Source organism: Xenopus laevis, chromosome 3S (assembly GCF_017654675.1).
Source record: "Xenopus laevis strain J_2021 chromosome 3S, Xenopus_laevis_v10.1, whole genome shotgun sequence".
Taxonomy (NCBI): Eukaryota; Metazoa; Chordata; class Amphibia; order Anura; family Pipidae; genus Xenopus; species Xenopus laevis.
Window position 1 is genome coordinate 38,664,637 of NC_054376.1, and position 25,895 is coordinate 38,690,531.

General features: G+C 40.7%; 1 protein-coding gene across 4 annotated transcripts in view; it reads right to left on the reverse strand.

Annotated features, from left to right (window-relative positions):
• cers3.S (ceramide synthase 3 S homeolog) overlaps positions 1 to 25,895 on the reverse strand; it is a 74,831-nt gene that overhangs the window by 16,106 nt on the left and 32,830 nt on the right. For all 4 annotated transcript variants that reach the window (XM_018254250.2, XM_018254251.2, XM_018254252.2 and 1 more), the window contains 2 exon segments: positions 14,444 to 14,561; positions 4,554 to 4,672 (listed from right to left, as the gene is read on the reverse strand). In XM_018254250.2, the coding sequence (XP_018109739.1) occupies positions 4,554 to 4,672; positions 14,444 to 14,561 (237 nt within the window).

Genomic DNA, 25,895 nt, shown 5'->3' on the forward strand with positions numbered 1-25,895 from the left:
AGTGAACCAATAAGTAATTTATTCAGTATTGGCTCATTCATTGAGCTTTCATCAGGATTAACTAGTGAAACACAGTGAGGTAGAGGCCATGAACTCATGAACATTTAGGGTGTTGGGTAGTTTAGACTATTCTGCTAAAATAACAAAAATTAGTAAACAAAGATAATTGGTTATATAAGAGGGTGTCACTACTTAAATTACCATAATATAAAATAAAAAACACAATAAGACTTCATCCTCCAAAAGCCAGATAATAACATTCGTAATTGGCAATATTGAATATAATTAAAATGATGCTGTTTGTTTAAAACCCTAAGACTTCTATAAGGCCCCTCTCTTCTGTGACACAAAGACTATTTAGGAAGATGAACACGGTGAATTATTATTATTATTATTAACATGTATTTATATAGCGCCAACATATTGCGTAGCACTGTAAAGTAACTGTGATTATACAACTACATCACATGAATTACATACATAGAATATATGGAGTAACAAACATCACAATCAATACAGGTACAAAGAGGTGAGGAAGGCCCTATGCATAGGCATACAGTCTAGAGGGAAGGGAGTAATACACAAGGTGTGGGAGTGGGCAAGATCGAAGTAAGTGGGTGAGAAATGTGGTGTTGTATGTGGTGTTGCGTTTGGTAGTTAAGCAGAGTGAGGGTAGGCTTCTCGAAAGAAGTGCGTTTTCAGAGATTTTTTGAAAGCAGAAAGGTTGGGAGAAAGTCGGACAGATCGTGGGAGAGCGTTCCAGAGGAGGGTGCAGCCCTTCCAAAGTCTTGAATGCGAGCATGTGAGGAGGTAATGAGAGAAGAGTTGAGTAGCAGGTCAGTAGAGGAGCGAAGTAAGCGAGTGGGGTGAGTATATAGAGATGAGTTCAGAGATGTAGGGTGGAGCAGAGTTGTGAAGTGCTTTGAAAGTCAGTGTCATTAATTTGAATTTGATTCTGAAAGGTAACGGAAGCCAGTGCAGGGATTGACAGAATGGCGAGGCAGAGGATGAGCGGTTGCTGAGGTGTATGAGCCTCGCAGCAGTGTTCATTATGGACTGGAGAGGTGACAGTCTCTGGAGGGGGAGGCCGATTAAAAGAGAGTTACAGTAGTCTAGACGCGATATGATGAGAGAGTGAATAAGAATTTTGGCAGCGTCTTGGGTGATAATGATCGTATTTTGGATATGTTCCTTAGGTGGAAGTGACATGATTTAATAAGTGACTGAATATGAGGAGTGAATGACAGGGCAGAATCTAGGATAACCCCAAGGCACCGGGCCTGGGGAGAGGGGGTGATAGTGGAATTGTTAACTATGATGGATACTTCGGGGATGCTACTGGTGTTTCTTGGAGGAAGAGAACCATTTCAGTTTTAGAGAGGTTTAATTTAAGGTAGCGTTGCGACATCCAGGTAGAGATAGCGGACAGGCAGGAGGAGACGCGAGTTAGGAGTTCTGGGTTGAGATCAGGAGATGAGAGATAGATTTGAGTATCGTCAGCATAGAGGTGGTAGTGGAAACCATACGAATTTATTAATTTGCCAAGGGAGGAAGTATAGAGGGAGAATAGTAATGGTCCCAGGACAGAGCCTTGAGGAACTCCAACAGAAAGAGGTAGGGGAGAAGATGATACTCCATTGTAGGAGACACTGAAGGAACGATTGGTGATGTAAGAAGAGAACCAGGACAGGGCTGTGTCACGAAGGCCAAGCGACTGGAGGGACTGGAGGAGGAGAGGGTGATCTACAGTGTCAAATGCGGCTGAGAGGTCAAGCAGTATTAGTAGTGAGAAATGATTGTTGGCTTAGCGGTTAAAAGGTCATTAGTTAGTCGAGTCAGGGCAGTTTCTGTGGAGTGTTGTGGCTTAAAACCAGATTGTAGGGGGTCCAGCAGGTTATTGTCAGAGAGGAATGAGGTAAGTCGGTTGTAGACTAGGCGCTCAAGTAGTTTAGAGATGAAAGGTAGCAGAGAGATAGGTCGGAGGTTGTCAAGATTGGAGGGATCAAGAGAGGGTTTTTTCAGAATGGGGGTGACAAGAGCATGTTTTAGTTGAGAAGGAAACAGTCCAGTTGAGAGCGAAAGATTAAATAGGTGAGTTAAGGCTTTGATTAGACAAGGATTGGTATTGCGGAGAAGTTTCGAGGGAATTGGATCAAGCGGGCAGGTGGTAAGGTGAGAAGAGGCCAGAAGCTTTGAGACTTCCTCATCAGTGACAGGGGTGAAGGAGCACAGGAGAGACTGGGCAGTGTGCAGGGAGGGTGGTGGAAGTCTAGGGGGGTTGAGTAGTGTAATGTCCCTTCTGATAGTGTCAATTTTGTTTTTGAAGTGCTCAGCAATATCTTGAGCAGAGACAGATGTGCATGGAGGGGGTGGAGAAGGGGAAAGGAGAGTGTTAAAGGTGGAGAAAAGTTGTGCTGGTTTTTTAGAAAGGGAGTTAATGAGTGAAGTAAAGTATGTTTGTTTGGCTTGGAAGAGGCTGGTGTTAAAGGAGCGCAGGGCGGATTTGTAGCTCCAAAAGTCTGAATACTATGGTGGGACTCCCTGCTATTGCCACCATGGATAATGGCCCTGTTGAGCAATTATTATAGTTAAGTTATAGGGCCCATGATCGGATCAGCTCAATATCGCCCATCTCAAGGTGGGCATATCGGGGAGAGATCCGCTCGTTTGGCGAAATCGGAAAACGAGAGGATCTCTAAGTGTATGGCCACCTGTAAACAATGCTTAGGGTTTATAAAATGCATTATTGTCCCTTTAATGTACTTGCTTCCAAGTGAAGGTTCCCTCCCACTGATCTCAGTGTATGAGGCCATAGGGATGATGGTGACACACTGTTTTCCTATCCAGGGCCAAAGCTATTTTCAGTAATGTCGCTGGGGGGTGGCTGGGCTGATTCAGTGTCTGGGTAAATTCACCGTCACTGCAGGTTGTGGTCTCTGAGCAGTCACTGCCAGGATCGGCCTGTTCTGTGCCCAAGAGATGCTATCATTGGATACTTCTGTGCAGACAAAATACATGCTTCCAAAAGAATTTGCCTACTTAAATGAACTGCCTACAGATGTGATTCTGTACACAACAGAAATGCTGCATTGCTTTCAGATGATTTTAAAAAAGCAGGTTCATTATTAATCAGAAATTAATTATTCAAAGGGTATTATAGTTGAAAGATACTATTAGCCTTTACACTTGCAGAACCAGAACCACTTCCAGCCAGTTTTACTAGCAGCACGTGCTCCATAGGCTGCAGCAGAACAGCACTACGAACTAGCAGCTGTTTGCAAGACACGAAAGGGACAATTTATTAAATGCCAGTAAATCTAACCAATCAATAATGACTGTTTTCACTCGAAAAATGATTACTAACCTTTTTAGATGTAACATGCATGTAAAGCTGGCCATAGATGTTGAGATTTTTAAAAGATCAGATCCTGATCGTTAGACCACGATCTTCTCGAACCGATCGTACGAATTTACCATCAACTAAAAAGACCAATTTGCCAGGAAAACAAAGGGGAGCTGCCTGCTTGGCCCTGCAAACATAGATAGATTGCACTGGGACCTACAGATTTTTCTGACCTGGCCAATCAATTTCCTCACAGATGTCGGCCGAAAAATCGTAAGATGTACGATAGTTCGAATCCCACTAACTGCACGATTATTTCAAAGGATTGGTCGGACTTCCTTAAAATCGGTCGTTCGGCAAGAAGAATCGTCGCGTCTATGGGGAGCTTTAGTTGCATTGGGGCGCAAGGATTCAGACAAAAGATGGTGCTGCACTTTTCCTTAGGGGAGAACGGTGCTCAAAGCAGTCAAACACATTCGGAAAAACTGATAGAGGCAACACTCTTCCCATTGAAGCAAAGTGACTACCATTGAATTACACAAAAAAAAAACCACATTCACAAGACAGTCCGAATTTGGCACCAATACTACTTGGCTTAAAATACAACAGCTCTGTTTAACTGGAGACCATATGGGTGAATTTTATGACCCCATCCAGTCCATGAGCTCTACAAATGGCTTTTTACAACCTCATTGTGTTCATATAATCTAACCTGCAAACATTGGGTATTATCTCATGACGCACAAAAGAGAGTTGGACAGCAATAAAAGGAAACTCCGGTTTTTCTTTTTCATTTCCTGTTTTGATAAAATAAATCCTTTTCAAAAAACTCACCTGCTGTATCTGATATTAAACCTTCTTTGCGCATAAAACATGTTGACTATGATATTTTCTATCCTACAACTGCAACAAAGCTTCTTCCATTGCAATATCTGATACAGGCATGTGTGTCTCTGAACAAACACTACCATTGTTAGTTTTATAGCTTTGTTTGCAGTTGGATAGAAATGAAAACATGTTTTTATCCCACAAACTTATTTTCACCCACTGTGAACTACAATTCTCAACACCTCCAATCAACCTTCTGCTAGTAGTTCTAATTCAGCAACATCTCAAACATTGTTGGTTGGCTGGTGTATATCACAGCATGTGCTACTCATTCATGAGTTCACACACATGGCTGGGAAGAATACCAGAGAGATTTCCTCACCAAGATTCCTGGAACTTCTTTAAAACAGCAGGACGGTCCTGGTTTCGCCTTTTTCTAAACCAGCGTTCTACTTGTATAGATGTACGGTTGCTTTTCTTAGCCAAGCCATAAATTTCTTCCTGCACAAAAGCACAACAGAATAAAATCAGTGATTATGTGTTAGCATAAGGAGATATCGCTACAATAATGCAAAACAGAGAGATTGAAAAGCCATATCCATTTATGCAGGGCTACACATCCAGAAGCACCATTTAGGGTCAGGCCACACGGGGCGTTTTGGGGAGATTTGGTCTCGTTACTATTCGCCTCGGTTTTGCGGCGACCAATCTCCCCAAATGCCTTCCCTGAATATGCGCCGGCGCTAATCACACGCGGCGATTCATTTTCCGAAGTAGCCCGAAGTTTCCTCGTGAGGCAACTTCAGAAAACGAACCGCCGCATGTGATTAGTGCCGGCGTTTTTTGCTTTTTAGCCGGCGCATATTCAGGAAAGGCGTTTGGGGAGATTGGTCAGCATATTGATATAGATATGTGCTGCACACTGGCCCTATACAATTTTGCCTATGGTATAAAGTATACCAGAAATATTTGCTAAACCCGATTTGCACCACTATATCTGTTTGGCTTTCAGCACAAAACTGGGGTATAACTAAGGAATGGAATTCCATGAAACCTGCAACTCATGGCTGAAACTATATCCTGTGTACATCCCATAATCCTCTCACTTTTGCCTCTGATATTTAAAAGGGATACTGTCATTGGAAAACATGTTTTTTTTTCAAAACACATCAGTTAATAGTGCTGCTACAGCAGAATTCTGCACTGAAATCCATTTTTCAAAAGAGCAAACAGATTTTTTTATATTCAATTTTGAAATCTGACATGGGGCTAGACGTTTTGTCAATTTCCCAGCTGCCCCCAGTCATGTGACTTGTGCCTTCACTTTAGGAGAGAAATGCTTTCTGGCAGGCTGCTGTTTTTCCTTCTCAATGTAACTGAATGTGTCGCAGTGGGACATGGGTTTTTACTATTGAGTGCTGTTCTTAGATCTACCAGGCAGCTGTTATCTTGTGTTAGGGAGCCGTTATGTTTGGCTGCTGGGGGGGAAAAGGGAGGGGGGTGATATCACTCTAACTTGCAGTACAGCAGTAAAGAGTGATTGAAGTTTATCAGAGCACAAGTCACATGACTTGGGGCAGCTGGGAAATTGACAATATGTCTAGCACCATGTCAGATTTCAAAATTGAATATAAAAAAAATCTGTTTGCTCTTTTGAGAAATGGATTTCAGTGCAGAATTCTGCTGGAGCAGCACTATTAACTGATGCGTTTTGGGAAAAAACATGTTTTCCAATGACAGTATCCCTTTAAAGATCAGAGGCAAAAGTGAGAGGATTATGGGATGTACACAGGATATAGTTTCAGCCATGAGTTGGAGCAGCACTATTAACTGATTCATTTTGAAAAAAAAAAAAAAATTCCCATGACAGTATCCCTTCAATTTTCAATTGTGCATCAGCCTTGCTATGCAGCATCTACATGTTTCTGTGCTGGATTGTCTATTATGCTGTACTATTAGACTGCTGAGTTTGCATACTGTCTCGTAGCATGTCTATGTCTGAACTTTGCACCATTTCTTATAAACACACACATAAAATAAATAGCAAGGTACTGTATTTATTACAAAGATAAAGCAAATCCACAACAACTGAAGAATTGCTTGTTTAATTGGCAGTGTATGGGAAATTGCAAAGCCATCATTTGGAGCTTTCTGGATACTAGATCCTGTACATGTACATGTTAAGTAATCTGGGTTAACAAAGAGTCTTGGAATTAGAATTTACATTCATGGCAGAAAAATAAAACACAATAACAAACATGTTCCTGGACCTACATTTCCTAAAATATATGAATACATTTGCATTATTTATTACATTTATTACAGTTTATTTGCAGTTTATCCGTTGGATGTTTATTGCCATTATTGTAAGTGATGTCGCCTTTTTCAAGAATACCATAAACAGAAGTGTTGTTCTCATCCCGTGTGTTTTCGAGAGCAAATAATTACTCTATATTACTTTAATGACACAAACCACTTACAATGAAGCCTCTGAGCGAGATTTTCACCTTTGCTTCCCTGTTATATGTGGATTAAAAAGGTTAGAATATAAACAAGATTGTTATTACACCATTAAGATTGAAACGATAATGGAAGTGTGTTTAAAGGAACAGTAACACCAAAAAATGTAAGTGTTTTAAAGTAAAGAAAATATCATGTAGTGTTGCCCTGCACTGGTAAAACTGATCTGTTTGCTTCAGAAACACAACTATAGTTCATATAAACAAGCTGCTGTGTAGCAATGGCGGAAATTGAAAAACAGCTATATGGCACAGGATAACTAATGGATAACAGATACCACCATTAGACAGACAGAGCTTATCTGCTATCTGATGTGTAACCTGAGCCTTTTCTCCTTAGAATGGCTGCCCCCATTGCTACACAGCAGCTTATTTATATAAACAATAGTAGCTTTTCTAAAGCAAACATAGCAGTTTTACCAGTGCAGGGCAACACTGCATTATATTTTCATTACTTTAAAACACTTTTATTTTTTGACGTTACTGTTCCTTTAAGGGCAATGTTACATTGGCCAATTCAGGCTGTTTTGTTGCCAAATGAAATTGCAGCTCAGTGAGCGAAACAAAACCTTTAGGGCTCTTACACACGGGAGTTTTTCCCTGTGTTTTTTATGCGTTTGATGCACGTTACAAAAACTGCATTCGCTAATTGATTCCATTATATTCTGCCAAGCTGTACTCATGAGCGTATTGAGTTGCATTTTACTCAGTTTGCGTTTGAGTCAGTTTGTTTAGACAAAGCATGCTGCATTTTTTCTTGCACCTGACTCACGTCCAGCTATTAAAAGAGAACTTAACCCTAAATATTTATATGGCTAAAAATGCCATATTTTATATAATGGTCTTATTGCAACAGCCTAAAGTTTCAGCTTCTTCATAGCAGCAATGATTCAGGATTTCAAAACTGTCACAGGGGGTCACCATCTTGGAAAGTGTCTGTGACACTCACATGCTCAGTGGGCTCTGAGAGGCTGTTGAGAAGCTAAGCTTAAGGGCCATGACAAATTATCAAGGCCTGTAATATAAGCCAATGCTATAGGGCTGATTATTACATTCTGTTGCTAGTTGCATTAGTTTCTGTGCTGCCATGTAGTAATTATCTGTATTAATTACTAATCAGTCTTCTATTGTGACATTTCTATTCTATGTGTACTGTATATTGTGAGTGGGTCCCTAAGCTCAGTAAGTGACAGCAGCACAGAGCATGTGCAGTGAATCAGCAGAAAAGAAGATGGGGAGCTACTGGGGCATCTTTACTGCTAAAGGGCTGTGGTTGCCTCTGGCTGGTATAGAAGCCCAAAACATAATGTACATTTTTAGCCTACTTCTTTAGTTAAGCTTTAGTTGTCCTTTAAAAGCTTGTAAAGAAAAAAAACACTTATGTGCATCCAAAAAAACATGTTTAAACGCAATATATGGGTTTGAAAAATGCATAAGCAAACACCCATGTGTAAGAGCCCTTAGAATCGCTCCTCATTTATTTCAGTGCAGGTGCACTAGAAGGTTGTGCAGTAAACAAAGTAAACACAAATATACCCAGTAACAGAGAATAAGTGGCAAATGTTAAAGGGAATATATGCCTCCCTTTTGACATGAGCGTATTGAGTTGAATTTATGTAGAAACGGTGTGTTAATCTGAACTTCTAAAAATATATTTTTCCATTTACAGAGAGATACTCGATTCCACAGATTGAAAGGAATCCATTTCCAACCCCTGTTAGACTCATCGAGTTATGCAGTGTCTCCCTCGCCTTGACCCACTGTGAAGTGAAGGATCAGGCACAAATTGAGAAAAATAAAACTGCTGCTTGTCTTATTAATGTATTTTATATGTTTGTTGCTTTTCTCATAAACTTTATTAACTTTCAATTGGAGTGAAGTACACAGTCTAGTCTTTAGTCCATGTTAGCAATGCTATATAGGGAAATTCAGAGCTATTTGATGGGGTGCAGGTTTTTGCTATTTTGTATAAATAGTGGCCAAGCTGATCTAATTTCTGCCTTTTGTGCATCTATTTAAAAAAAAGGATGTCACTTCCATCTACAAAGGTAACAAAGCTTCACCCTGTCTAAACTGTTTCTTTTCCATAAAAGCTTTGCTCTGCCCATACACACAGGTGTGGCTGTTCACACCACCCATAGAACAACATTAGCTTGATGCATTGGGTCTGCTGCCTCAGACAAAAGCCCCGATTTATACAATGGCAGGAGCCTCTGGATTTCAGAGAATTCAGCTTGCCCACAACAGGGGGCCAATATTGTCAGATCGGGTGATTTAAGGTAACCCTTCTAGAGCCTTCTTGCTCACAGCATTATAGATCTGTAGCTTTAAGTGCTAGGTTCTGCAATACACCCAGAGGCAACTCTGTAACTGGGGCATTGTCTGTAGGAACAAAGAGGCCCTTATAGTTGGTGGAAACAATGAGAGGTTCCTACAGCTAAAACACAAAGGAAGTTTTAAGATCAAGATTAAAAAAGAAAAAAAAATTGAGTTTTTGGTGCCCACTAGATGGAATGATAAGACTCCAGCCTACATGACACATTTTAGATGTGGTATGTTTCTAAAGAGTTTTACTCAAAGCCAGTTGAAGAAAGAGGGGAATTGAGATTAAGAAAAGAAGGCAATTCCCAGCCATATCTATCAGAAGAAAGATGTGAACTACAGCTCTACAACTGGAACTGCTGTGATTGTGTGTGAAGTATTTTACACTTTGGTGTACATTCTCCCATAAGGGGCCCCTCTGTGGCTGCTATAAGATGCCATAGATACTATTGCTTGGGCCAGTGAAGGTCTGTTTGGGCCTCTGTGTGCCTGAAATGCCAGAGCCTGGTTTGAATTGCAGGACATGATGCCAAGGCCAAGTCACTGCCTTTTAACTGGTTTAATTCTTCCTTGTTCATACACAAGGGCCAGAACTAGGAGTAGACAGAAGAGGTACAGTGGAGGGGTGCTGGACAGGTACTTATATTACCCTAGCTTCAGGCCCTTCTCTAAGATTGCTGCACCATATCTCTCTGCTAGCAGATGTGCTGATGGGGGATCCAGTGTACAAATTGCTTGGGGTTAGTAGAGAATGTGGCAATTGGTAGAGGAGGACATGCCTTGGGCACCCTCATGTGTAGACCCAGCAATGCAGTGTATAGAAATAGTGTATTCATTATAGCCCACGCAGTAAGTTATTTTTATAAGACATGTCAAAATTTGCATTAAAATAGGAAGTTAGCAAAGAGCTTGCAAAGCATTCACAGAAAGAAATAAAATATAACAGTAATAGTGACAAGATCATCTTGTCACATAACCGAACCATGCCGCCAAATAAAAAGGTGTAGAAATCAAAACGACAATTTAAACAGCATGGTATATTCTGCATGATGCCCCTTTTTATTCAGACATGAGCTTGAGAGCTGCTATTTTTAAAGAAAAGTGACCATGATAAAAATATACAAAGGGCCCACGATGGCGGCTGCAAACCCTGCTGAACTACTCTGCTTTTATTAACTGGTAATTACAAACAGCGTACGGAGTGCAGGTGGTGTGGTTTGGGAGGGGGGCCTCTGTATGTAACAGATACCGTATAAGGGGCAATTCATGGTACAGTCGCATTAGTTTTGTTTAGGTTGACAGCCTGAGCGATCAAAACAGCAGGAAGTGAAGAGGATCTGTGTTTCCTGTTCACTTCCTCATCAGCCAATTCAGAATGCACTGGCCAAGATTGTGCATAGGCAGATTACAATTTCAAACCTGCCTGGTCGACAACCTGACTGATATCCTCCATGGAATACAAATATAAGTGGGGTATCAGGGCCAGCATACATGCACCTAAATGCTATGTGTACTGCCAACTTTCCTGATCTCCCCTCTGTTCAGACTAAAAAAAAACCCAGTGTAGTCTAGTGATATATCCATCTGGTGCATGGAGGAGGTCTCAGACGGAGGCTGAGGGACTCCACAGCCCCTGTTAGCTACTTCATCATCTTACAGGACAAACATCCAATGCATCTGGGTAATCCAGAAGTGAAGCACAACTATATACACACCAGTAGGAGCACAGGAATCACCATGCCTTTGCCAGCTTAATTAGCATTGTTTAGATCTATAGTAAATGCTTTAGGGAATACTAAAAATATGGCCACTGGCACTCATATACAGATGGAACCAACATTACTGGTGCATTTGGAGCTCACAGAAAGTTATTGGTTGCAGAAATCAGATCCTAATATATTTGACTGTTGTTAATTCCATATTCAGAAGTAAGAACTGGCTTAATCACAGCACAAAGCAAATGAATATCATGCAAACACGATCTCACATGCTGTAGCTATCTCATTTCTTGTATTCTACTTTCCATAAACTGTTGCTTTGCATGGTTGGGCTTTGCATAGCCGAATTATCCAGCAAATGTTTTCTACATTCAGATGTTCATTTGGCCTAAATTGTTATTTTCCCGACCACAATTCAAAACTTCAGAGCTCATTTATTGACACCAGAAATGAACTACAGGTATGGAATCTGTTATACGGAAACCCAGTTTCCAGAAAGCTCCGAATTAGGGGAAGGCCATCAAGTAATTCAAGTTTTTAAATTAGATTTTCATTTTCTCTGTAATGATAAAACAGTACCTTGTACATGATTCCAACTAAGATATAAATAATCCTCTTGGGTTTATTTAATGTTTAAAATAATTTTATGTAGACATAATGTTTGGAGATCCAAATTACAGAAATATCTTTTATCTAGAAAACCCCTGGTCCTGAGCATTCCGGATAACAGGTCTTATACATATACAAAAACTGCAGGGGAGTAGAAATTTGGGACAACTCTTTCAGGAGAAAAAGAAAGCAGAAATTTTTTTTGAAGCTCTTTGTTCTTTGTTAAAGGACATGCAGGGGCGATCCTGGCCCCTCCGCCGCCTGAGGCAGCAGCAGTTGCTGCCGCCCCCTTCCCCCGTGTGCTTACCTTCTTACCTTTTGTGCACCTGAGGGGGTCCACGAGGGCGGCAGAGAGAGCCAGTATGCTAGCGCAGAGAGCCTAACTGCGCTCCCTGCGCTAGAAGAGCCGAATTCCCGGTTTGAAAACAGGAAATTCGTCTCTTAAAGTACCAGGAGCGGCATTTTTGCCACCCCTGGTACCAAGCGGGGCACTGCCGTCTGAGGCGACAGCCTCAACTCACCTCATTGGCGAAGCGCCCCTGAGGACATGCCAACCCAAAAAATTTTTTGGTCTAATAAAACCCCCCCCCCACAATTATAAGCAAGTTTCCAATATGGATTTATTAAAAATTGTTAGTGCTTTAAAAGTGTATATATGTGTATATATTAAGGATGCACCGAATCCACTATTTTGGATTCGGCCGAACCCCCGAATCCTTTGCGAAAGATTCGGCCGAATACCGAACCAAATACTAATTTGCATATGCAAATTAGGGGTGGGAAGATGAAAACATTTTTTACTTCCTTGTTTTGTGACAAAAACGTACGCGGTTTCCCTCCCCGCCCCTAATTTACATATGCAAATCCTGGATTCGGTGCATCCCTAGTGTGTGTGTGTGTGTGTGTGTGTATATATATATATATTTTTTTTTTTTAATTATTTTTTTTTGGGTTGACAACCTTTAAAGGGGTGGTAACACCTCAAAACCATTTCTATCCTGTATATAGATTTTTGTTTAATTTGCCTGCATAAAAGCAAGACAAAATAAAAACCCAGTGTATTTTCAGCAAGGTATTCTTTCCGCTCTACAATAATACACGTATTGGACTTATTACCCAGAATGGTCAGGGCCTGGGATTTTCCAAATAAGGGATCTTTCTGTAATTAGGTTCACCATACTTTGTCTACTAAAGAATCTTTTAATTATTAAATAAACACGAGGATTATTTTGCCTCTGGTAAGGATGAATTATATTACTGTTGAAATAAAGTACAAGGTACGGTTTCATTATTTCAAAGATAAACAAAATTATTTTTAAAAATTTAGGTTAATTGAATGTCTAAATAGTCTATGGGAGATGGCCTTCCCATAATTCTGCAAAAAGGTTTCCAGATAACTGATCCTATAATTTCTCAATTGCTAAACTATCACAGGGATAAATGCCAATGATCCTCTCCACAACTTAATAAATGCTAGCCTATGAAAACAGCTGCTTTGTGTCAAACATTATTTATGTTACTGAGATGTGCTACACTAGGGGTGTCCAAACTTTTTGCAACGAGGGCCAGATTTGGTGAGGTGAAAATGTGCGGGGGCCTGACATTCTTTGAACCATTAACGTCATTTAACTCATTTAAACAAGGAATCACGTAGCCGTAATATTTAGGCACATCTGCCACTTGGTCTATACTGCTGCCTGTGTGCTGAAGATGTTAGCAATAGACACGTACTGGCACGTAGTAATGTGCCGCTCTCACATACTTTTTTAGTTTACTGTACTGGCACCTCAGTACGTCTATTGCACCTTCAGCCCTAAAGAAGTATGTGAGAGCAGCGCGTCACTCTGTGCCAGTACGTGACTATTGCTGACACCTTCAGCACACAGGCAGCAGTATAGACCAAGTGGCAGATCATTTCACTAATGTGCCTAAATATTAAGGCTACGCGATTCTTGCACTGTGCTGGAGGCCACATCATTATTAATTTCATGATGGAGGCTGAGGGCCGCTGTAAATGTGAAAACGGGCCGCAATTGGCAGGGGCGCTCCGCCAATGAGGCGAGTTGAGGCACTCGCCTCAGGCGGCAGCGCCCCTGGTTACCAGGGGCGGCAAAAATGCCGCTCCTGGTAACTAAGAGCCGAATTTCCGGTTTTCAACACGGAAATTCGGCTCTTCTAGTGCAGAGCGCGCAATTGCGCGCTCTGCATTAGCGACGTGGACCCTCCCCTACCCAGTCAGGAAAAGTGAGTACCATGGGGAAGGGGGCGGCAAAACGAAGCCCGCCTCAGGCGGCGAAATGCGCAGGATCGGCCCTGGCAATCGGACCCCGGGCCTGACTTTGGACATGCCTGCGCTACACTCAGGCCCGGACTGGCAATCTGTGGGTTCTGGCAAATGCCAGAGGGGCTGCTGCAAGTTGCCATAGACAGTCATTACTTATTGGGCTGGTGGGGGGCTGCTTGGGCCTCTGTGTACTTAGAATACCATGGCCTATTGTGAATCCGGACCTGCCCTACACGGATACTGTAAACACGATTTTACCCCTTTAGAATATAGAAGGGGATCTATGAATGTTAGACCTATGCATTATCAGTTATAATCAATAAATCCTCGAGCACCTTTACCAATTACCTCTTCGAGTGCACCAATACGCCATTTGTCCAAATTTGTAAAGTGATTTTCTCCCACATTGTTTCTTTGCTTTGTACATTCTTTTCTTGTTTGAAAATAAAACATATTAAAAGTGCCACTTCATACCTATCAAGCACTTGACATCTGTGCCAGTACAGGCAATCTGGTCATTTGGTCTTTGAAGGGACCCTCTACAGAAGTGGCAATCACAAGGACTAAGAACATTCCTTGGCTGGACAAAAAACTTCACACACAACTTGAAACTTTTGTGTTATTGGGTCAAGGGAAGGTGTGGCACCCATGGGTTATCTTTTGTCCCTAACAGTTTTGCCATAAGGTTTCTAAACAGAATTGGAACAGTAAGGGAAAAAACACTGTCCTGTGCTTCTTTTAGCAGATGAGGCTCTTTCTGTATGTGACAAATTACAGGACAAAGCATCCAAATACACTACACAACAGCTGGACTACTTACATGAGATGGGTGCTTGGAGCATGAGATGTAGAAACTTTCAAACACTGGATTAACTGGAGCTTTTTGACGAACTTTACCCTTTATCCCCATGGCTGCGGCCACAGGTGTAGCAATGGCTCTGTGGAAATAAGAGATACACATCAAAAGCTAAACTTTGATATCAAACAGGATTATTAACCTCACGCCTGCTTGAGGAACATACGGTAAGCTAAATTGCGCAAATTCAAATTATGTTCAACACAAAGAATACTTCTAGGCACCTATTTGAATTGTAAAATATGGGGATAACGAACATAGAATGCATTTGGCTCTGCAGAACTAAAAGTAACTCACTGCTATACAATATAAGACAAGGTCACAGACCCATCTAGTTAAAGGAACAGTTCAGTGTAAAAATAAAAACTGGGTTAACCAGCTGTGGAAAATGAAAAACATGTTTCTAATATAGTTAGTTGACCGGATGTCTAACAGAACAAAACTTCCTGCTTTGGAGCTCTCTACTTTAAGGAAGGGCACATGGGACATAACTGTTCAGTGAGTTTGCAATTGATCCGTAGCATTCCGCTCAGATTCAAAAGCAACAATTATGATCCATGTGGTCCCCCCTCAAGTCACTGATTGGTTACTGCTTGGTACCCAATCAGTGGAAACCAAGAGAGCTGTAAAGCAGGAAGTAGAGTTCTATTATGTTATACATCCAGTCACTTCAGTCTTTTTAGCTAAATAACTATATTAGAATTTTTTTTTATTTTGCACAGTCTATCTATTTACCCAGTTTTTATTTTTTTACGGAATAGTTCCTTTAAAGGGGTGATTCACCTTCAAGTTAACTTTTAGTATGTTATAGAATGGCCAATTCTAAGCAACTTATAAATTGGTCTTCATCATTTATTTTTTATAGTTTTTGAATTATTTGCCTTCTTCCTCTGATTCTTTCCAGCTTTCAAATGGGGGTCACTGACCCCATCTAAAAACAAATGCTCTGTAAGGCTACAAATGTATTGTTATTGTTACTTTGTATTACTCATCTTTCTATTCAGACCCTTCCCTATTAATATTCCATATTGTCATTCAAAACAATGCACGGTTGCTAGGGTAAATTGCACCCAAGCAACCAGATGGCTGACATTGCAAACTGGAGAGCTGCTGAATAAAAAACTAAATGACTCAAAAACCACAAATAATAAAAAATGAAAACCAATTGCAAATTGTGTCAGAATATCACTCCCTGCATCATACTAACAGTTAATTTAAAGGTGAACAACCCCTTTAAGGTGGAATACCAGTTCAAAACTTTGTTACCTCAAAATGTCTGACCTGCCAATTAATGATAATTTGATAGGTCAGACTGGTAGTATTAGGTAAGGGCTATTTTATGCATCACTGCTAGCCATAGTAATTGGTTTAATTTGCTTCTTGTATATCTCAATTAATTATGTCCTAAGGCCTTTCCTGCTGACGGGGCCCTCACAGTAAGTAATCATTCTGCAATTAAATAGTTACCACTGTTTAACAACCGGCAGAGTGTGTCACAATGTACACTGGCCTCGCCCAATTCTCTGGAATACACTGTTGACATACAGGTTAGGCAAGAAGGGTTATGGTACAGTGATAAAATCAGTGTAGATTTTGCCACAATAACTTGTGATCCCACTTTAGCCATGCTATTCATTCAGTGCCGGACTGGGATGCCAGGGGCCCACCAGAAAACCCAGACCATGGGCCCATTCTCCAATCTAATTTTCTTCCCCTTCTGACTCAACCTTTTTATTTTCTTAGTACTTTAATTTTCATGATATGCTCTATTGTTGCAAATGCTTAGAAGCGGACGCCTGGGCCAACTGGGAGTTTTCCTGGTATCCCGGTGGGCCAGTTCTGTTGTCTACTGTAGATTGTACATTTTATAGCACTGGCTAGTGCAGCAGATTCTACATTTCTAGGTTTCCTATGTGATCTAAGCTAGACAACCTGTGACTGCAAGATCAAAGTAGCACACCTTATTTTTGAGGTCAGGTTTACACAAGGCACCAAAGAAATACGTGTTTATCCCGTGCTTTCAACCGATGCAACAACTAATTATCAGATGCACTGCGGCTGTGATCATATAGGAATTAACCCATCCCTGTAAGATTTTAGCCATGATCAAAAACAGTCATTATTTAAGAACCATGGCTAAAACACAAGAACTTTCTTCTGGTGCTTCATATTATCCTGGTACCTCATTCCTCCATCAAAAGTGCATCATTGAGTCTACAGTGTCCTCAAATGTTTTGTTAGAGTTCACACAAAACCAATCACGCTCATTTACCAACATTGGACATATATGTACCTGTGCAGTAACCCAAAGTACCCTATTAGCAATTAGCTTTGTTCAGTCAGCTATAGAAAGAATAAAGACAGCAAAAATTTGATTGGCTAAAATGTGTTACAGTACAGGTGCAAATACATACATGCTCCCCCTCCTGCATATAGCACATAGGTACAGCCAACTCCATTACACATGGGGCAGTATGTCTAAATTGCACAGGTAGCACTCCAAGATTGTAACCTGAGCAAATGGAATGGAGTGCTCTGTATTTAAAATGAATTATAGTCTACTAGCTCTAAACCAAATTTGCAAGCTTGCCATCTTTTCTGCTCCATTCAAAGACCTTCTAAGGTCACTACTCTATAGAGTGACAGCATTTCTTTTTTTTTCCTCCATTCTAAAGTTTATGTAATTTTACTTTTACAATAAAATAAATAAAAAGTTAGCGTTAGTGTATGTGTGTATTTCGAGTGTGGCCCCAGAACATGTTTCTTCTTCCAATGTGGCCCAGGGAAGCCAAAAGGTTGGACACCCCTGCTTTATATACCAACAAGCAAATCATTGGACGTAATTCTATAGAAATCAAGGTGTTCGATGAAATGAAAAGGAACTAAAGGCTTCCCTTCAGTGTATTTACGGTTGCCCATGGATGTTGGATGACTCTCAGTGGAAAACAAAATACAGGTCTTAATTACTGCTGGATTATGGCATAGATCCTAATCTTAAATCCAGTCTTTAGCTGCCAGAAGCCAGTGTACTTGAACTGTTATGTCAACGTAAAGCTTGAAAGGAAAAAAATATCTAGAAAAAAGCCTGAGCATACGGATAGCACTGTATAATGCTGGCTTTCCTACATTAAAGAAATTCGTTACTATACAACGAAAAAAAACCACCAACACAAATTAAACTTTAAAATCACAAAGTCTTTATTAAGAAATAATTTACAGAAACTTCACTTCTTGTCCTCTTCAGTAAAGGCGACAGGGCGACCATCGATCCTGTTGTGCTCCATTTCTTCTGCCTGGCTATTCTTACTGACAGCATGTGGCTTCTTCTCCTTGTTGGATTCGGTGGATGAAGAAAGAAGACACTCTGGCAAGGCAGTGGTGGTGCGTTGGGCATGTTTTGCCGACCTGCTAGTGAGACGAGCAGCAGGGGTGGGGGTGCCGAGGATCCACACAGACAAGATGATTAGAGTTCTAACCGGAGAGAAGTCTAGGTGCGCCTATGGAAGATTTGCTTGGCGCATCTGCTCGGGCTCCCTGCAGCGTGCATGCAGATACAGTACAGTAGGAGCAGTTTACATGATTTTCAATGTAGACTTAAGGTCCCCATAGACCAGGGGTCTCCAACCTTTTTTACTCGTGAGCCACTTTTAAATGTAAAAAGACTTGGAGAGCAACACATGCATGAAAAAGTTAATGGGGATGCCAAAAAAGGGCTGTGTTTGGCTGTTTGGTAGCCTCTATATGGACTGGTAACCTACAAGAGGCTCTGTTCGGCAGTACACATGGTTTTTATACAACCAAAACTTGCCTCCAAGCTCCAAGTACAGGTATGAGATTCTTTATCTGGAAACCGGTTATCCAGAAATTGAAAAAAACGTGATAAATAATCATGTTATTTACCCCACGGGGCTCATTGTCCTTAATGAGGATCATTGTTCTGGGAAGTGAGGCCTCTAACTTTGAGTGTGCCTCTACTCAGTTTAAGGGGAACACATCCTTTGCATACATATACTAAGGGATCCCCATTATAACTATATAAATCAATATATTCATACCATAACTGTTACATCAAATATTGTTTTAAAGTATGTCCTGGCATGGGATCTATTTTTTGGAAAAGCACAAATCCCATACCTATGCTATGTTTTGCTTTCCTCTCTGGCTTCTAGTACATAAACTAGCTATAGCAAGCTTTATTTGCCCGTGATGGCTTGAGAGGCAGGAAAGAGGCTAAACAATTTCATAAGGCAATATATATATAAATAACTGTTCTAGCTTTTATACGAGCAAAGTAAGCATATGCATAAGACCAGTTAACTCCAAGACGATATATATAAATAACTGTTCTAACTTTTATACGAGCAAAGTAAGAATATGCATAAGTCCAGTTAACTCCAAGACGATTAATTCTATCTGGATCTAGCTTGCAGACTGGATCATAGGGAAACAATTTCATACAAAATAAGTCTATGGAATTCTCCTGCAGGCTGGGGGCACAAAGGAAACTTAGAGGCCTATGTTTGACCCCCAGGCCTCCAAATAGCACTGGCATAAGTTCTTCATGTTTGTCATTTTTTAATTACATGGCTTCTCATAGAATATATTATCATACATAACAATTACACAGTGAAAATGTTTTTCTCCTGTGCAGAGTTGTGTTGAATGTATCTAAAGGTGATATAAATTAAATAAATAAACTTTTTTTTTTATTGCTGAGGAGCTAGAACAAAAAGGAGGAGAGGAACAGAGCCAGGAGTGGCAATGAATAAAAGGAAGCCCACCTTCAGAGACAAGGAAGTGCTCCTACTTGAATAATAAACCAAGCACTATAAATATTTTTGGGAATTTGAAGCATTACTTAATACTGAAAATGTGATTAGTGTTTTATAAACTGCAACCACAGACATGCGGAGAACAGACGGCTACCAGTGGCCAAAGAAAATGAGTGTTTCTAGTAAGGAATGAGTGAAGGTATAATGGCAATTGACATGCTAAAGGAAGCCTGCTTTGGGGTGATTAAAGGAACTTATTTTCCTACAACTAGAAAATCAAAAGGACCAATTTATAAGCCATATTGCCAAGCTGAATGACCATCAGGCTTACTCTGTGGTTAATTTTGCAATATCTACCAATTGAAATAATCAAGTTTATGTTCAATATCCCTCTCTCAGCATCTGTTTCTCTTGATTCTGTCTTCATGCAGCAGTTGGGGGTCAGATATTTATTGACAGATAGATCCAATATATCTTATAGAGGGCTCCTTTTGCCCAGAAGATATATTAGAGCTCACTTAATTATAAGGTTGTCACCTGTCTGGTTTTGACCCAGACAGACAGTTTTTTTGAAGGGCTGCCGGGTCAAAACTGCCTGCCTGGTTTTCCAAATTAGGAAATCTGGGCAAGATTCCCTACGATTGAACCGGTCCAAAAGGTGGCAACCCTACTTAATTAAAATCCCCAGACATTACGTCTCTCTACATGCTGGATTTATGATAAGGCAGTTATTTTGTTAGATTTTGTTTGTACAGGAATTAGTTATATGAATGAGCTCTAATTCATCTGCTAGGAAAGGAGCCCCGCCCCTATAAGATATATTGGATCTAACTGTCAATGAATATCTGACACCCAACTCCTGCATGAAGACAGAATCAAGAGAAACAGATGCTGAGAGAGGGATAGTGAACAAAAACTTGATTATTTCAGAAACCATGCAGCATTTTCAATTGTTTGTATTTATAAAGTTTCTTATTTCAGAATGATGAAACTTATATTAAATTTTCATTTTCAGGATAGTTAGGAATCGGTTCAGCCAAATCCTGCAAAAAGTGCTAGGATCCGGCCAAATCCTGAATTGAAACCCGCATTAGTTTATCCCTTGAATTAATGCCGTGTATCACAACCACAAAATAATGTATTACAAAAAGTTAGCATGTGTATTAAGGTGTGCAGCATAATTTCTTACCCCAAAGAGTAATAGCACAGAGGGAGCTTTTGGGCAATTTGATTGACTTATTTCTGGGTACCTGGACTATGCATCAGTGCCTTTTTACAGCCAACCCAACTGACATGGGCTGGTTGGTTTTAATGAGCTATTAAAAATGGTGTCAGAGTTTTGAAAGCACCTCACATACTACTATTCATTTACACCACCTAAACTGGAACACAAAGAAGAATATGGGGCAAGCCGAGAAGGCAAAATAATTACTGATGTAAAATGCAGAGTAAATATATTGAATGTAAAAGCGGCAGCACCGAATGCCTATTTTTCTGATGGAATTGTATACCCGATTATGAATAAAATCATCACATAAGTTTATAATATGTGGGATTGTCCATGATATACTGTGGCGTTATGGTGATGTTTAGTGGACGTTGTCATTTAAAAAAATTTTTTTACAGGCTTTTATAAACATTGTCTGTACCGCTGAGCTGACTTGGAAGGGTTGTTTTAATGGGATGTTCTATTTCTGTTCATGATGTTCCTTTGTAGAGTAATTCACAACTAAAATAAGATTATCAGGAATGCTAAAATTGGAAACCTTTCCTTGATTTACAATGGTTACAACAGTTCACAGGCAGACAGGGAACTTTAGCAGTATAGCATGCTTGAAAAGCAATGACCATGCACTGAACTGACCCATTTAAAAGGACTCAAATTAATGGGTAAGGTAAGCAACTCTTGCATTTACATAATGGGGTCAAGGTGACTTATTGCGCTGATTTGCACTAGGATACCAGACCTAGTTACTAGTGATGAGCGGGTCGGGTTTTTCACGACCTGCACCTGCCCTCACGCGCCTACCGACGTCCTTTTATAGACCAGCGGATTACGTCACAAAAGGGGCGGGGTGAGCAGGCACATCTTCTATAAAAGAAGAACCCGGAAGTTGGAAGCAATGTGGCGGACGGGGAGTGGGAAAGAGAGTGCGGGGTCGGCCCAAACCCGTGGGTATAGGGCCAGCCAGCAGATCACTAATAATTACATAATGATGAGTGTTAAAGGACAAAAGGCCTGTTTACAGTAAGTGGGTCAAACCCCCCACCTCTCACACACACACACTGGGGCTGATTTATCAACACTGGGCAAATTTGCTCATGGGCTGTTACCTATAGCAACCAATCAGTGACTAGCTTTTTAAAGCCAGCTGCAAGAAGAACAATGAATGCAGTAATCTAATTGGTTGCTATAGGTAACAGCCCATGGGCAAATTTGCCCAGTGTTGATAAATCAGCCCCACTGACTTATTTCACTGGACTAGTGCTCCTCTTTGGAAGAAAATGTACTGGCCTGGGAAAGTTACTTACCTTGCCTGTGTCTTTCACAAAGACTTAAACACATACGTTTGCTATAAAATCAAATATGTTACTCTAATAAGCAGATTTAAAGTTGACCATATGTGGCTCCTTCAGTCTGAGTCGGCAGCTAATCTGCCCATGTATGGGGCACTACAACAGGCCAATATCTGACTGAATATCAGCCATATAATGATCACACTGGTTTAAAAATCTTGTTGGGGTAATCCTCACTACAACATCTTCTATTCACATCATTGTCATCTGTTTTTTGGCCCTAGAACTAAACCATAGAATCGGATCGATTTTACCCAAGGTGGGAATATAAGAGAAAGATTGTATCTCCAGCTAAAGTCTGCTGAGGAAAAATGTACTTCATTTCATTGAATTGGGTACTCCACTCCAGAGAATAAGGCAGTTCTTGTCCATTAAAATAATTACATTTTCAATAGTATCTTGATAGGTGCGGTTTGTTTGGGGAGGGCTAGTTTACAGGGCTTCATGCAAAATGTTGTAGGCAGTATACATTTTGTGTTGTGACTTGGCTAAATATCCACGATATTATTATATACATGCTTTTTATTCTGGTGATCTGCATGCTTATTGTGCACAGTTTAAGCACTCAGTCGCTGACATTTACACAACAAATATTTACCAGAACTGAAATGGGGCCTAGGAAGGAGGAGAAAGGTTGGGGCTGTAAAAAACATAAATGGCTTCTGCACCCTATAACTAACCGGAGGTTCAAGTCTAATTATTTGCAGGCATTATTCAACTGCATGCAGCAGTTCAGCAACAGCTAGATTCAGCAACAGCTACAAGGCTGCAAGGATGTCCTCTGTACTTTTATCATAAGCATAGGCCACGCTCAGGGGCGTAACTACAGGGGCCCAGGAGGTACAGGGGGCCCCATGAGGCTCTCATTGATGAGCAATTTCAACATATATTGTTAAAACAGGACAAACACTGGATATGTTGGGGGCCCTAAAATTAATTTGCTGTGGGGCCCAGCAACATCTAGTTACGCCACTGGCCACGATGTCAGAATTTCCTTTCAAGCTTCTCTGGCCTGTATTAAAATCATTGCAGTAAGATGCTGTATCATAATAAATCATTTTTATATTCATGGTACCTTAAGTGAGTAGTGCTTTTTTCGCTTACACTTATGGCTAATGAAATTATCTGTAAGATATCTGAACTGGGGATGGACCAAATCCAGGATTCGGTTTGGGATTCGGCCTTCAAATCTGCATATGCAAATTATGAGCAGGGAGGGAAATCGCGTGACTTTTTGTCACAAAACAAGGAAGTAAAAAACGTTTTCCCTTCCCACCCCTAATTTGCATATGCAAATTATGATTCAGATTTGGCATTCTGCCAAATCCAAAATAGTGGATTCAGTGCATCCCTAATCTGAATCATGTATGTTACAATGTTATGTTGTCTGCCTGAAACCTGCTGGCTGTATTGCATCATACTGCTGGGTCAAGCTCTCCTTAAAGGGGTGGTTCACCTTTAATTTAACTTTAAGTATGTTATAGAATGGATAATTCTAAACAACTTTTTAATTGGCCTCATTTCTTTTATTTTTTTTTAATAATTTGCCTTCTTCTTCTGGCTCTTTCCAGCTTTCAAATGGGGGTCACTGACCCCATCTAAAAACAAATGCTCTGTACGTCTTCAAATGTATTGTAATTGTTACTTTTTATTACTCTTCTTTCTATTCAGACCTCTCCTATTCATATTCCATTCTCCTATTCAAATCAGTGTATGGTTGCTAAGGTAATTTGGACCGTAGCAACCAGTTTGAGGAAATTTTAAACTGGAGAGCTGCTGAATAAAAAGCTAAATAACACACAAATCACACATAATAAAAAAGGAAAACCAATTACAAACTGTCTCAGAATATCACTCGCTACATCATACTGAAAGTTAATTTAAAGGTGAGCAACCACATTAATAACGTTGGCGCACAAATAGTAGCAGATTGAAAGTCTAATGCCTTCAGCAATCTCTCTGTGTCAACAAGCCCTAAGTGACACACACAACTGTCATTTTTAACAAACATTCATATTTTACAGCTTTATCTGGGGCCATATAAGGGTAAGGTCACACTAGGCGTTTCGGGGAGATTTAGTCGCCTGGAGACTAATTGCCTTATCTCCCCAAAATCCTTCCCTCACTCTTGCGCTGGCTAAAATGAAAAATCACTGGCGCTAAGCACACTTGGCGATTCGTTTTCCGAAGTCGACCGAAGTTTCCTCGTGAGGCAACTTCGGAAACCGAATCGCCGCGTGTGCTTAGCGCCGGCGATTTTTAATTTTAACAAACGCAAGAGTGAGGGAAGGCGTCCGGGGAGATTGGTCGCCGCAAAGACGAGGCGATTAGTCGCCAGGCGACTAAATCTCCCTGAAACGCCCAGTATGATCTTACCCTAATAATATAAAGGAAAACAAAACTATAAGAGTTCTATGGTAACACTCCCAGAGCTTCCTGAATATCACCGTATCCCCTACCCCAAGGACATACAAACAAGCTTTGCTGAAGAAAAGTGTAGTTTGGGCTGCTAACTGGAAATATATACTATTTAGCTGATCTGTTGAGCTTGGAATACACCAGACTGCATTCGTATCACAACCGATGTGATGGCAAAGATGGGAACAATTAACTGATTAGCTAAGAATTTGGCTGGAGGCTTTTGCCGTTTTGCAAGCAAGGGAGGCAGCAAAAAAGGTTCTAAAAGCAGCTAAAAAAGTAAAAGTAGCAGCTGCAATAAACATGGCCTCTCGGGGATCTAAAAATCTCTCTCGGGGATCTAAAATCATTAAGCGTGCATGTAGTCCAGATACAGGAATGCACAGACCATGTCATACAGGCTATTGACATCTCAATAGTATTCTGTTTTGCTTGCCAACAGGGACTGCCACATGTGCAACTCTCCTTGTCTGCTCCCCCCCCCCAGTGTAGTAGTAGTTCATTGTGCACATGGTTGTCATTAAGCTGCAGCTTCTATCACAATATTACTAAAACTAGAACTGCTCACTGTCATAGGATTGTGTGTGTGTCAAAACAAAATTTATGATGCAGGAATACAGTTTATACTTCTGTAGTGTACACTTGTGTGAATGCACAGACGGGCAGAACATTTCAGAATGTACCATATCTGTGCATGGGTAAAAGGCTGTGCTGCTTTCAGTGGCCAGAGTTAGAAGGGCCACAAACACTGGTCAGGGAGTTCCAGTCTAAACCAAGTGGCCCTCCAAGTACTGTATACAGGGGGTAGACAAATCACATAAATGTACACAGAAATCACATCAGGACAAAGAGCTTAAGTACTATGTGGTTAGAGACATAGTAGGAAAGAAGGTCCCTGCCCCGAGAAGCTTACAATCTACAGGGGAGTTTGTACTTCTGTAGTGTACTGTTCTGTAGTGTGAAGTAAGGGCTTTCAGCATGGCTTCATTTAGTGGTTCAGGAGTCTGTGGCAAAACACAAGTATATACAAATACAAGCAACTAGCACTATGACATAATGTAAAAGTAGGTATTGCATAATTACTTCACGGTCATTATTTTATGGTTCAGGAGTCTGCAGCAAAACCCATTTGTGAGGCCCTACAGTATGCAGCGCTTTCCAAGCTCCAGCCTTCAACTTTTAACTACAATTGCCAGGGCCCTGGTAATGCAAGGGATTGTAGTTGAACAATAGCCGAAAGGAAATGAGCTGAAAGCTCTGCTTCATCTTGTCTGGAATGCATAGGCCCGTCCCACATATTATTCTTCTGACAGCCACAAGCTCTGCCTGCATCATCAAATTTTGGGGTGCAGCACAGAGCTTTGCTACAAAATTCCTGATTGCCAATTCTGTTATATATGTGTGGCCCTAGGAATACAATAAGGCCAGCTCTGGATGCAGGGAAACTGGGCTCAAAGTACTCGTACACCTCTGTGCAGCAAGCTGCTCTAGACTAGGTAAAAGTGGAGCAAACACTTAAGGACTTTGAAACAGAACATCATTTGAGCCAGAACTGGCCCTTTTCCAGGATCTAAGGGAACATAATCATTAGCCACACGCCCAGTGTACTAATGGTTGAGACACAAAGGAGCTGATTAAGTAAGTTCCAT